General features: G+C 36.4%; 2 protein-coding genes across 3 annotated transcripts; both read right to left on the bottom strand.

Annotated features, from left to right (window-relative positions):
- Nucleotides 1-2,726: 2,726 nt before the first annotated feature.
- Nucleotides 2,727-7,251, bottom strand: RPA70B (RPA70-kDa subunit B). Its single transcript, XM_089149023.1, has 12 exons — nucleotides 6,922-7,251; nucleotides 6,409-6,555; nucleotides 6,167-6,322; nucleotides 5,820-5,997; nucleotides 5,461-5,731; nucleotides 5,238-5,340; nucleotides 5,034-5,158; nucleotides 4,856-4,934; nucleotides 4,575-4,722; nucleotides 4,321-4,481; nucleotides 4,104-4,224; nucleotides 2,727-3,824 (listed from the first exon to the last, which is right to left on the bottom strand). The coding sequence occupies exons 1-12, from the start codon at nucleotides 7,050-7,052 to the stop codon at nucleotides 3,633-3,635; spliced, it is 1,812 nt and encodes a 603-aa protein (XP_089005149.1). The 5' UTR covers nucleotides 7,053-7,251; the 3' UTR covers nucleotides 2,727-3,632.
- Nucleotides 7,252-7,775: 524 nt separating this feature from the next.
- Nucleotides 7,776-12,107, bottom strand: LOC149020816 (uncharacterized). 2 transcript variants are annotated; one of them, XM_089149024.1, is made up of 6 exons: nucleotides 12,010-12,107; nucleotides 11,822-11,923; nucleotides 11,539-11,705; nucleotides 9,845-10,732; nucleotides 9,041-9,229; nucleotides 7,776-8,599 (listed from the first exon to the last, which is right to left on the bottom strand). In XM_089149024.1, the coding sequence occupies exons 4-6, from the start codon at nucleotides 10,639-10,641 to the stop codon at nucleotides 8,386-8,388; spliced, it is 1,200 nt and encodes a 399-aa protein (XP_089005150.1). In that variant the 5' UTR covers nucleotides 10,642-10,732; nucleotides 11,539-11,705; nucleotides 11,822-11,923; nucleotides 12,010-12,107; the 3' UTR covers nucleotides 7,776-8,385. The 2 variants fall into 2 exon arrangements, with proteins under 2 accessions (XP_089005150.1, XP_089005151.1); XM_089149025.1 differs by lacking the exon at nucleotides 9,041-9,229 and having other exon boundaries at nucleotides 11,822-12,094.
- Between the last annotated feature and the right edge of the window lie 979 nt (nucleotides 12,108-13,086).

Here is a 13,086-nt window from a genome sequence, read left to right as displayed (position 1 = left end):
TTATTAATAGTGTGATGATTTGAACTTCCATCAGGGAGATGAAACATAACATGAAATTGTAAGCTTCCAAGTAGTGGGAGGAGACCATGGCTCTCACCACGTGCCTATTGCAAAATGAGCTGATAACTCATAAGCAATGACTTGATTAAGGAAACCAGCCGAAGCTGCATTGAAAAACAATATATTACACTGAGTGACCACTTAAACATGAGGGAAGGTTTTTAGTTTTAAACTCGACGCCATACTTAATCATGTTTTCTTTGCTTCGGACCCTCGGCAGGAGAAGGTTGGAGATGTAGTAGACATATCCCAAGCAAAACACCATGCCTGAAAACCACAGGCGGCATAGAAGACTAGTTGCTAGAAACTAAAAACCTTCCCTCATGTTTAAGTGGCCACTCAAAACATTCCCTCATGTTCATTAACTCATCCTTGGCTCCTTAATCTTTGTAAGCAAGATCCTATGTGTTTCTCCTGCGTTTTGCAATGAGATGTATTTTTACCTAAGAGAAAATGATATTAAAAAAAAAAATAAAATAAAAAATTAGAGAGAAGAAAATATGTGCATTACTTATATATCATGTAGACTCTTTTTACACAGCTCTTGTCTTATTGTATGTTTCTTATCTTAGCTTCCAAACATTACCCTTTTCTGATCTCTCTTCCGTAAATATATTGGCTTCATTGATATTGATTGATAATATCAATTTTAGTAATAATAATTGGGATGTAAATCGACAGCAAAATCAAAAGGAAAATGACATGTGATATTCACAACTATAAAGTTAATTATAATTAATAATAAAAAAATGGCACCAGATATACCCATTGTTGTGGCGTGGGGAATGTTTCCACTCCAGCGGATTGGAGAGCGCCTCTTTGTCATACACTCATACCTCTTTCACAATTTCATTTTTTTTGAAAGAAATTGAGATTTGCTCACGCAAGCTTACGTGCGCTTTGACTATATCTTTAAGGAATAACTGTTATATATATTTAAATATAAAGTAGAGCTTTGCCCCTTAACATCGAGGAATTTGAACTCTAAGCTTCTATTTGTAGGTTTTGATCTTTTTACCAACTAGACCACCCATCAAAGTTTTTGCTGCCATATTTGAATATATTTGTAACTTTTCACAAATTAGCTATAATCATTTGTGGTTGTCATCATTTATGATTCTCCCTATTGAATCGTGAGAAAGGGATTTTTTTTTGGGGTGTTTTTTGAGAAGATGAACTTTTTATAAAAGACAAGCAAAACTCAAGACGGTATGGAAAAACTAATCAAGATTGGATGGGGCTCAATGCGCTGCACTTGCCGACAATGCCATCCAGGGGACAAAGTTGCTCACCCTTAGAAGATATATATCTCAAGAGCCTCATTAGTAACCACCCCAAATCTAGCAATAGTTTTGATGTAGCAAATATGGATCGAGCTTCTGTCCAACGTAATAAATGCTCAAGATACATTCAATAGTATTGCACTCGTCGAATCGGCCATTTATTTTTCAACAGCTGCGATCGAAAATCTCAACCAAGATCTCAATTCAATGACTATATTTTTTGGGCTTTAGCAAAATCCAACAAATATGGCATGGCCATCATCACAAAAAAAAAGGATGTTCCATTTCCATTTTTATGTTTTCACCCACATAAAAGCAAGAAAATTCTACCAATGAACCTTAATTTGGAAGGGATTCAAAATTTCAATGTGATGAAATTTCCAAAATGTGGTAGTCGCATATAAAACTTTAATCCAAACAAACTTTGCCAAGTAAGGAATTTGGGGTTTAAAATGAAGAACACGGAATGATGTATGGTTTAATAAATAAATATCAACAATGCATTAACATATATGTCAATATTCAAAACAACATTCATTAAATTCGACCTCAATTGTGACATGTGACTAATTCCAATCTATTCACATCAATATAGAGATTAGGTACAATGTTCATAAAGGAGGTCTTTTCAAATAACCTTTTTAAAACTTAAAAATTCCACAGCATGTATATCAGAAAAAACCCAACTAGAGATCTATTAAATCTTGTTTTTAACTTTAAAATATATGCATTATTTCAGATATTATAAAGACATAATTTGGAGATGGGTTCCACCTTCTCCTTATTTTTTTAAATATATAAATAATTTATTGCATAACTAGTTATTATAGGAGCCATTTTAGTGGTCCATCCAACCATAGCATGTTAGTGAAATCTAATATCCATCATATGATAAATCATCAAGACCAAAATTTAATGTATGATAAATAGAATGGACACGATTATAATAAAGTTGGTTCATTACAACTTAATGGTAGCAAATTCATGTCAATAAACAACCTCTCACCAAAACACAAGAAAAATAGATTACGTATAAATTACAACTCAATCAACTGGCAAGATGATTGCATAAATATTTAAAGATCTGTATAATAGAAAATAGAGCATAAATATTTAAAGATCTGTATAATAGAAAACAGAAAAGCAATTTCTTTTTTTATGGGAGAAAAATAGAAAATTATTAAAAAAAATATGAATGATTTTTACATCAAAATTTATTAAATGACCAATTCTTAGCCATACTTTGCTTATTCAACAAATAGATTTGGCAGATGATCTCCTCATCCTAAATATTTTATGGTCAATATAAAGAAATTTTACCAATCACAATTAAGGAATGAAAAAAGAAGAATGATGCAAGAATGACAAAAGCACAGAGTGTTTTTGCCCAGAAAAAACATAAACACAGAGAGGCCCCTTCCCAAGTAGGGTCTTTATTTAATGTGATATATGATGGTGAATTATAGAGATTGTCAACAAGATCTTCCTTTCATATCCCTAATTTTATTTCTTAAATCATTTAATGTTAAAAAATTGGCACCGAGCAATCTGTGATATTGCCTTCTGAAGAGGGAACATCCATGTCTCTATTATTTTTCCAACATCATTTGTGGGTTGCAGCTAATTAGCTGTTATAAATCCACCTACTGATTTGAAGTTAATCATATCCATATCTATCAAGTCATGAATCACGATGGATTAGCCCCCCAAACCGCCCAAAAAGAAAAACTGTGACAGAATAAAATCTGAACCATGAATCATACCAAACCACTAGAAAATTGTAATTTGATGAATCTGATTGAGATTTACTTACCATAACCTATCAAATTGAAGCAATTGAAGTATAGACAGGCAGTAGCCACCTGGTTAGAGCCCGAGATATAGTTCAATTTCATGGAACACATGCTGTAAATATTTGACAAATCTCTTTAAACAGAAGATTTGGAAAAACTGCATGAGATAATAAACTATACCTAACCACTAATCTAATAAGCTTGACAAAATGGTGAAGAATGGGTCCTACAGTAAGTTACCAAAGTGGGTAACTCTGGCACATCAATCTACCACACAATGAATGCCTGCTTTAAAACTAAATGATCAAAGAACTATTTACAATAGCTTTGTTTTTTTCCAAGAAATTTGTAACCACCTATTAGCATTAGCAGTTGCTAGCTACAATACATTATCAGTAAACCCAAAATACGCTCTGGAATTGACTTGAACCACATAAGAAGAGAACCAAGGTTAAGTACCACAGATTACTGAAAACAAAAGTAAACCAAATTGTGTTCACGAGGCTTGCATCTTGGATATCTCTTCTAACAAGTACATTGATTCAGCAGCAAAATCAACCAAACCCTGAGCCCTTGCTGTTATTCTCTGCCTTTTCTCGCTCATGTACTCATTCTGTGTAACACTAACCCGGAACAAATGAGGGACCCAAGTGGCTTCTTTCAATTTTAAATTGTAGGCATCCATGTCCTGATAGATGGAAAAATAAAAGAAATGTTAAATAAGCTATAAAAAGAGAAAGTTTAAATTGAACAAGTACGAGTTGACTTCCATGTGATGAATGAATACAATGAGAACAGTCGGTTGCAATAGTGTAAATATGCTTAACCCTATGGAAGAACAAAGACTAGATGTCCTACAGGCTAACTAATAATTGGATAACAGAATTCATTGAAACGAGTTTGTAGTGAAAGTGTGCATTCAATATTGCTATGGACTAACTTCCCTACAAGTACATAGACAGTTTACCTCTGATCTCATCCTATCAAGCTCATCTGCAGTGGACCCTATTATTTTCTCAGCCTGTTCATTGAAAACAGAAAGCCAAGCTTCACCAGTTGGATCCGAAACCTTGACCACCATAATATACCTGCAGAAAACAGTGAAAAAAAAGTAATGAGAGATTGGAAGGAAAAGTCAAATTCTACCATGCAATAGTGAGGATTTTGGAGCTTGAATTCCCAACCTTAAACTACATTCTTCTTCATTCTTTTGGCATCCTTCACACCAATACCCAGATCCTATAGCTTCTGTGACCTTTTTGTTGCATGTCTTACAAGCCCGATACCACATTGTCTGATCAGGTTTTACGTAACTAATGTATGCCTTTAAGCTGAAAAACTCAGCCTGGCCAAAACAAAATCACTCCATTAATTGAATCCCATTCACAAAGGTAAACTCATACCAAATGCATTCCATTGAAGAACTTATACCACAAACCTTGTTGTCTTCACCCAGAGATGGATTGCCAGTGATATGAGAAATAAACACCCTATCAGAATACATGGATCTTCCAGATTTTGTAGAGGTAGGGACCAAGCCAGAGCCAACAGAAGCCATTGAACTGTCCTTACCCTCCGAGTCATACCTATGACACAAAGGATGGATGGCCAAGGAAATTGAGAGTAATTACAAGGAAAAGAATGTGTATGTGTGCTTTTTTTTTTTTTAATTATTATTGTGTTTTTTTTGGGGGGGGGGGGGGGGGGGAGAACACTTACCAAGATTTGAGCTTTTTCGATTCAGAAATATCTGGATTTAGCAACACCGTGCTTCTGGTCACAGTAGACAAAGACACTCCTGCAACAGCAATTGACGTATATCAAGTGATGCAGGGATTCTGAGGTTTTGTAAAAACACCGGCTAAACTTTCTTACATGCATATATCATCAAATATACCTTGAAAATCTCCCACTTTAAGGGATTTAATTGCTACAACAGGAGCTTTTTCTGCTGAGTCTAGCAATTCCTGTCCTATATTGGTTGCAAGATCATTCCACAAAGACACTACAACAGTCTTTTTCCTGCAATTCAAGTTACCAATATGTAAGACAAAGAAATGGTTACAATAAAAACCTAAATGACGAATGTGTATTCACTTACGATTCATCTGCAATTGTAATATCTCGTTTAGGAATAGTCTCATTGTCACTCTTTCTTCGTATGCTCAAAGTAGGAGAAACATTCTGAACCACACCAATGATATCTGAAATTTTTTTGAGAACTGGATAAGAAAAAGGTTGTGCATGCAACAAGAGAAAGTAATTGAAAAAATAAACATCATAAAAATGATTCAGTTTAATGGGTTTTGAAAGTGAAGCTATACCTACAAGTTCCCTCCCATTGACATACAGTCCCAACTGATCTATTGGGACAAAATTGAACTTTGTGTCAGGGATAAAAGTTGCTTCTCCAGTTACCTCTTCCACCACAGAGTTTTCATTTAAAGTCATTTCATAATCATTCTGGACAGTTTTAAACTGCTTGTTGGCAACTCTAAGGGTTCCCCTCGATATATAATAGACCTTTCCTAATTCAAAGATGCCATAGAACTTCTTTGCAGCTTCATTAAACATTGTTGCTTGTATTTGTGTTCCCTGCACCATAGGTATGTATCACTTCGATCACTTTAAAAATACATAAAAGGTTAACTAAATCAAATATATGAATAAAAAGATCCCATACATCTTCATCTGCTAATTCAACATTAAAGACAAATCCTTCTCCTCTGGCATTTTTGTAAGACCGCATGTTGCCTTTATTTGAGACACGAACTTTTATGGTCCAGTTGCCTTGGTAAGGATTCAATGAAACGAGTGGATGAACTCTTCGGGTCATGGCCATCCGTGCAGCAGGAGCCGTACTGATGAATTAGAATAGACATAAAATAGCAAATATTAATTCGTCCATCCACAAGTTAGCAAGGATACAACAAATCAGGCATCTTCAAATACATCTGCACTTCAAGGTGTAATGTTTACTGAGAACCAAACATATAAGTCCTAATAGTCAAAGTCACTGTAAATACTCACTTCCCGTGCTGTTCATGTAGTATCTGGGCAGCAGATTTGGTGAACATTTCTTGCTTGGGCTTCAGAACAATGCCAAATTCTTCCTTTTTTACGTCACACTTAACCTCCATCTTGAGGGCAGGAGAAACCACCTCCAACTTGGTTGCAATCAGATACCTGTAACAGTTTGAGAAAGTCTTGTCAACAAGAATAGTGCATACAGATAATAAAGTCACTTAACGAAACTTTCACTATGATCTTACTTCTCAGACATGTTTGGAATAACATTGAGTGTATAATCAAGAATGCGTATAAGCCCTAGGTTCTGAATGTTTCCTGATTCAATTTCGGAGGACATATTGGATGGAATAATTGCCTTGACTTTTAAGTTTCCATCACTAGCCATAAATCTGCAAACAAAACACACATCAAGAATGTAAGACCCTTCAAAAAGAGTACCAATGCCTGATCTAACCCTAGCAGATTGAACACAACCAATGGATCTGCAAAAACCAGCGAAACCCTATATTCGGGACAAATAAAAGGGAAGCATGAGAAATACGGATAAGCAAAGCAATCTATAGATTTCAATCATCGGTAAATATCAGAAAAGGAAAAGGCTGATCTGCAACCCTAGCAAGCCTTCAACGCCACAGCTCACCTTAAATAACACAATCGTTGATACTGTAGATAAATTAATAGAGAGGCAACATAGAACAACCAGATTTATACACTGGAAAGAAGAAGAAGCAGAGCATCTGATAGGCTAAACTCACGTAAATCTGTTGCCGACAGGCTTGAGATCGACAACCTGAACAACTAGTTCTGGGACTTCGGACGTCGATTCGGGAGATGGGTTTGCTAGAATAGTAGAAACGGCACCAGGGGTGATTGATTTTTCCTCCATTTCCTCTGGGTCTCTTCTCAGTCTTCCTCAGATTTCCAGTGATCCTCAGAGATCGATATGAAAAAAACGAAATCAGAGAGAGCAGTGAAACCTGAAGACGGAAGATAAACAGATCAAAGAGGGAACGAAGAGCCTCTCCTTTTGTATTTGACCAATTTGGCGGCAAAAAATGAACCCTTCGAATTTTGCCCGCTAAGTTCATTTCTCACGACCATAGCTTTAAAAGCTTTCGATTATTAGCGGGGATTTTCAACCTTTTCAATTTTCGAAACTTTTAATTCGGGCGATCCACATGTTTCCCGCGCACTGCGCTTTCCTTCTTATTAAATTGCTTTTGTTATTATTAACTAAAATTACGAAAAGGTGCAGGACAAACTTGGAAATGACCTAATCACCCCCCGTTCACTGGATAATGTGTATCGGAAATCTCCAACAAAGATTAAAACTATTAATGTGTATCGGATAAGTCGTATCGGTCAATTATCATGTTACTTTGTATGCAAATGCAATCCTCCCGAAACCAGCTGACTATAAATTTGGGCTTTTTGGTATATGAAATTGTTGAATTCTTTTGTAAAGTTTACCTTCCACTACAATTTACTAGAAAGCAACCTTGGAAGAAGAAGGGGAAGGGAAGCTGGTAGGCTGATTGGAAATGCATCAGAGATGCTACACAGAGGAGAACATAAGCAACCACTTAAAACAGCTATCAATAATGTCAAGCTCCAACCAGTTATTATTTTCACTTTGTTTACATTCAATCTTGATGATGCTGTATACATGAACTGGACACTTTCAAAGGTTCACTGACTACAAAATCATTTAACAATGGGTGAGTGAGTGTATGTACCAATATACAACAACATTTACAACAACAAAAACAGAAATCACGTACAGAGAATACAATTCACATGCAGTTTACAAAACAACACTAATCAGATACCAGTCTGTGCCTATTGCCACCACCATCATACATAAATGTGTATGGAGAATCTTCAACCATGCCATCCCATCTATCTCCACATCCTGCCGGCATCAGCACCAAAAGTCTGTTTCCATGAACAACTGAAATGAACATGTAAGGAGAGGGCAGACTACATCTGTACCCAAAGACAGATAAAGATAACTACATATCCACAGATCAAGGGCTTAGAGTGGCTATCGAAAAGAAGAACTGCAGCGACAAGCCTTCATCGTTAGACCAAGTGAAACACTTAAAGAAGTCTAATTTGACAGCACTAAGAACCTTTAGGGATATGAAGGGACCAGTTGTTAAGGAGGTGAAGTCACTCAGGATTTTCATTTATGGGGAGCAAATGAGAAACTGTCTGTCTCAACAACAGGTTGGACAACAAGAGAAACAAGAAAAAGGCTTTCCTCCTGCATCATTTGGTCTTGTCCTTGGCGTCAGTGGCTGTTGTTGTGCCTGTGGCTGCGGTTGTGGTTGTGGTTGTGGTTGTGGTTGTGGCTGTGGTTGTGGTGGTTTATGTAATTGCTGCTCAGACTCTGGCTTCCCAGAATCACTACTTTTTCCTCCTTCTGTCAATCTACAAAGAACAAATATGAATTAGCTGGATAAGTCAGATGGTTAACGTGAACAGAAATGAAAACTAATGACTATACTAGCATGTAATTATGTCAGAAAGATAATTGAGAGTTATTTATGGACTGAGTCTGCGTTCATCTACCTCTTAATCTATGGGATCTGACCCTGTGATTGGACTGAAAGGATCTTAAGACCTTAATAGGAGGTGGGAATCATTCATGAAAATAACTATTCCAGAAATCCAATCATAGGATCAAATCACCTTAAATTTGTTGGCTAATGAAAGAAATGACGTAAGAAAGTTTTCCAAAAAAATGAAATAATAATTATATTATATTCAGAAATTTGAAATATGGACAAATTAAGTTTTCTTAATGAATGAATGACACATAGGGAACAGCATAAGGTATATGACAGAATAGGTAGAGAGTGAGGAGCATACATGGAAGATGCACAAGAACAGGAGTTGACTCGTTTACGGTTACAACAGTGGAAGCAAGCCCGAATACAACTACAACAGTTGCAGCAAGTCCAACTACATTTACAACATTGGCAGCAAGACCAACTGCCGTTACAACAGTGGCAGAATGGCCATGTACAGTAGCAGAATGGCCATGCACACCTCTTCTTTCTGCAACACACAAAGTAGGTGTATCAAACGGTCTATTCGGTTTGTTTCAGTCTTAGTTGGGCTGACCAAGCACCTTTAGCATTTATTTTTCAGTTTTGGTCAATATGATTGGTCTCATCAGCCCAGACTGAAAAGAAAAACAGAAAGGAGGGAAGGGAAAAAGAGAAGAAAAAAAAATTGATATTGGAGTTTTCCTAAAATCAAAATTGAGTTCAGTCAGTATGCTTCCAGTTTTTTCAGTTATTTGACTGTCTTTTTGGCTTGGCCTCCAAATTGACACCCCTAACACACAAAGGGCACATTCCCCATACACAAAAAGATGTGAGGAGTCTTTATATTAATTTGCACAAAGGATACAATCATTCCTAGACTCATGAAAAGAAAAATAAACACCTAGTGTGCAAACAAACTATAAATATATGTATATCAGAACATATAAATACATCCATACTGTACCTTACAAGCACATAAATCACCATACAGTGCAACTATGTAAACATGCACATACATCATAATTGACCATGAACCAATGTAGAATCCCCCCCCCCTCACCTCGTGCTTGTTAGATGATTGAAAATGTACGTGCCAACATAGGAAAAAAGTGATTTTACTTACATTGGAAATGCAAAAGAACTGATGCTGACTCCACTCCCATCAGATCGGCGTGAATGGCTAGAGCAATGATGGACCCCATTAGCAAGAGGCATCTTCTGTGTATTGTGATCTACTGCAGCTACCCTCAGAGTCTCCTGCACATTTTCAGTGGCTGCTTCATTTACACCCAAGTCTCCCCTTGATTCCATACTCTCTTTTGCATCTTCTCCCATGTTAACTGGGGCTGGGTCAACTGGAAAGTTTGGAAAGTTCAGCAACTCTCCTGACTTCCCCAGCTCTCCTGACTTCCCCAGCTCTCCTGACCTGCCCATCAGAAAAATCTGGTCTTTGGAGAAACTATTATTTCCAACATGGATGCTAAACAATGACTCGTTGGAAGCAACACTCCATTCCATTGGAGCCGTAGACTGACTTCTTGCAAATACAGAAGCTGGAATTCTATACGGCTCAGGTTCTTCAGATCTATCCATCACTTGGATTTTAGGGGATTGTGTCACTGACAAACCATCCAAGCTTGAAGAATCTGGAGAAATTATAATAGCTTCCATTGGGACTGAATTGGTTTGTGACCCCTGATCAGAAAGTTCCACAGGTTTTGGAGATTGGTTGCTAGAAAAATCCTTCGAAGATAACAGAGCATCCTTGTCAAGTTTGGCAACACAACTTCCATCCACACGGAGGAAATCATCCAATGAAGTGTTTGACAAGGGAGATGACAAGGGAGAGTTCGCATTTTTATCCATTGCAGTAATATCATTCGAATGCTTTCTACTATCACACTGATGTCCAGATTCCATTATTGTACCTAACTTATCAGATGCAAGCCTCCAGCCTCCTATGTCATCTCATCACGGATATCATGCTACCTTTAGTGATTTTCAGATTTAACTGCATCAGTGAAGCCACAAAGCCATATAACTCATTCAGACTAAAAAGTGATGATTATCATCACGAAAAATGTGTATAGCACACATTCCAGAATTCGTAAGTGATATACAACCATCACCAAGTCACACTAGAACAAAATGTAAAAGATAATTGGTCCTGCTAATGCACATGCAGATAAAGAAACACCACGAAGCGACAATCTGAGTCAAACTACTTTCAATTAGGCCATTTGGAAAAGGGTGCATCTTGTTGTAAGTTGTAACCAAGGTGGTGAATTAAGAAGTTTTCTGAATTCCTAAAAGTTCTCTGAGTCAGGTATAAGAGAGGTTTCAAAACGACTTGAGGTTAACTTACCACTAAATCATTCTCTAATAGTTAGTCACTGTCTAGCACTTTTTCAGAGTGCACTAATCAAAGATTTTAACTCCTTCAATAATATGAATGTTGTGCTAGAGAAGGGGAACAAAATAAAAGAAAGCTTACAACTTCTGTTTAATCGGCCTTGGGTACAATAAGATTTGTCATTTGAAGAAGGGAATTTGTGATTTAAAGAGCACTCTAACTAGTCAAACAATGGGCGTATGTGATCACGATTTGCTCTCTTCAATTTCTTGATTCGTACACAGGTTTCAGTGCAAGCAGATAGCTCAATCTTTAAATAACTTTTACCATGAGCACTGTTGATCTTCGGGGTTCAGACAATTAACTTGTGTTGAGACATTTCCTGTCAGCTAATAAACCCAAACAGTAGTGATTTCAATCAATAAATCAACAACAATAAGAAATGTGCCAAATAGAGAACTTACTCAAATCAATCAGAAATCTTGTCTTTCGCCAATATATCAAAATCCACCCGCTTGAATCAAAATTGCCCAAGAACAGCCCACCTGTATGCATAGAATTGCCCAAGAAATAGCAGTAACGATGATTGATCCCCACTTCCCAACTCAATCAAAACCTAAACGAATTCAGGCTGAACAAAGTTGAAGAGTAATGAGATTGGACACGGTAAACTTTTCAAGAGAAATGAATTCAAAATGGAAGGTCGTGTGAGTTATTTAATATATAGATGGATAGATGGATAGATACCTTTGATTAAGGGTCTTGTGAGTTGAAATTTTCTGACTAGAATCTGGTTAGAGATGGTGTTGTTCGTGGGTTATCTTTTTTCCGTTGCTTCGTCTTCTTCTTCTGTTGGAGGGAGAAAAAAAGGTGAAAGTAACAGAAGGAAGAAGACTAGAATGGGAAGAACTAGGGTTTTCGGTCATAGAAGTTACCATGGGAGCTGAAGGCTCACCAACGATTGCGGCGGTTTGCCCGCGACCTCGATAACTATCTCTAGTTGGTCTTTCGCGCCATTACTAACGACATTTTTTACTCCTTATCTTCCGTCTTCGCCAGTCCTAACTAAACCCATATTTTTGGACTCTTGTTTAAGTACTCGAACCAATATCATTGTATCCGAGCGAACCGGTTTAACTTGGTCGGACTCTTTCTTAGTCTCTCTCTTTAGGGAAAATTCCAACACCACCCCTAAGTAGGGGTGTAGTTGAACAAGATTCGGATAGGATAGTGGTAATACCATGTCCGCATCCTATGATATTTGAAAGGATTTGGATAATATTTTACTGGTGGATTTAGTCGGATTCGGATAATAATCAAATAATTATTTTCTTAAGTATATTATTCTAAATTGGCATGAATATGAATTTTTGACTACTTATTTACGTCTTTACCATTTTATAAGTAGTCAAAAATTGACTACCATTTTATTTTCTTAAGTATATTATTTTCTTAAGTATATTATTCTAAATTGGCATGAATGTGAAGGCTAGGTTTTAAATTTAATAATAGCAACTTTAATAGATTTTAGTATAAAATCTAGAAAAATAGTCACATATTACATATAAGAAAATTTATAAAAATAAATCTAAAATAAGTAATTTAGTTTGATCATTTTATCGAATGGATAATAACCAAACAAAAAAACAAAAGAAAGGGTATACCATATCTGCATCCTATTAGTAATTTGACAGATTCGGATACCCCTAAACGAATGTGGATTCAATTTTATCCATTTTACATCCCTACCCTCGAGTTATCGCAACATTAATGCTATCCCTTGAGTTACTTAACTTAATAATCAAACCCTTGTTGCTAATTTCATTAATTTTAATTATTAATTAGGCTTTATTTATCCATTTTCAATAATACCCCTACATCCTAGAGTATGGATCACCTCCTGGTCCTACTCGCTGAAAAGCCTAGCAATTCCCTCACAATTATAGGCGACATTGATTTAGGGAATCATCATTTTTCTTTTTAAACTTTTTCACTACACATTTTATGTGGAG

This window comes from Hakea prostrata, chromosome 3 (genome assembly GCF_041222555.1).
Source record: "Hakea prostrata isolate BN-2017 chromosome 3, UWA_Hpros_2, whole genome shotgun sequence".
Taxonomy (NCBI): Eukaryota; Viridiplantae; Streptophyta; class Magnoliopsida; order Proteales; family Proteaceae; genus Hakea; species Hakea prostrata.
The sequence above is the reverse complement of the archived record's forward strand: the minus strand, read 5'-3'. Positions and strand labels throughout refer to the sequence as shown.

Bases quoted from the DNA above. Each gene is read 5' to 3' on its own strand.
- RPA70B (XM_089149023.1), bottom strand. From the start codon at position 7,052: ATGGAGGAAAAATCAATCACCCCTGGTGCCGTTTCTACTATTCTAGCA. The intron at 6,323-6,408 runs GTAAGATCATAG...AAACTGTTACAG, and splicing joins ATTCCAAACATGTCTGAGAA to GTATCTGATTGCAACCAAGT. The intron at 5,159-5,237 runs GTAAGTGAATAC...CTTGAATTGCAG, and splicing joins ATTACAATTGCAGATGAATC to GAAAAAGACTGTTGTAGTGT.
- LOC149020816 (XM_089149024.1), bottom strand. From the start codon at position 10,641: ATGGAATCTGGACATCAGTGTGATAGTAGAAAGCATTCGAATGATATT. The intron at 9,230-9,844 runs GTAAGTAAAATC...TGTGTGTTGCAG, and splicing joins AGTTCTTTTGCATTTCCAAT to AAAGAAGAGGTGTGCATGGC. The intron at 8,600-9,040 runs GTATGCTCCTCA...TGTTCTTTGTAG, and splicing joins TGTTCTTGTGCATCTTCCAT to ATTGACAGAAGGAGGAAAAA.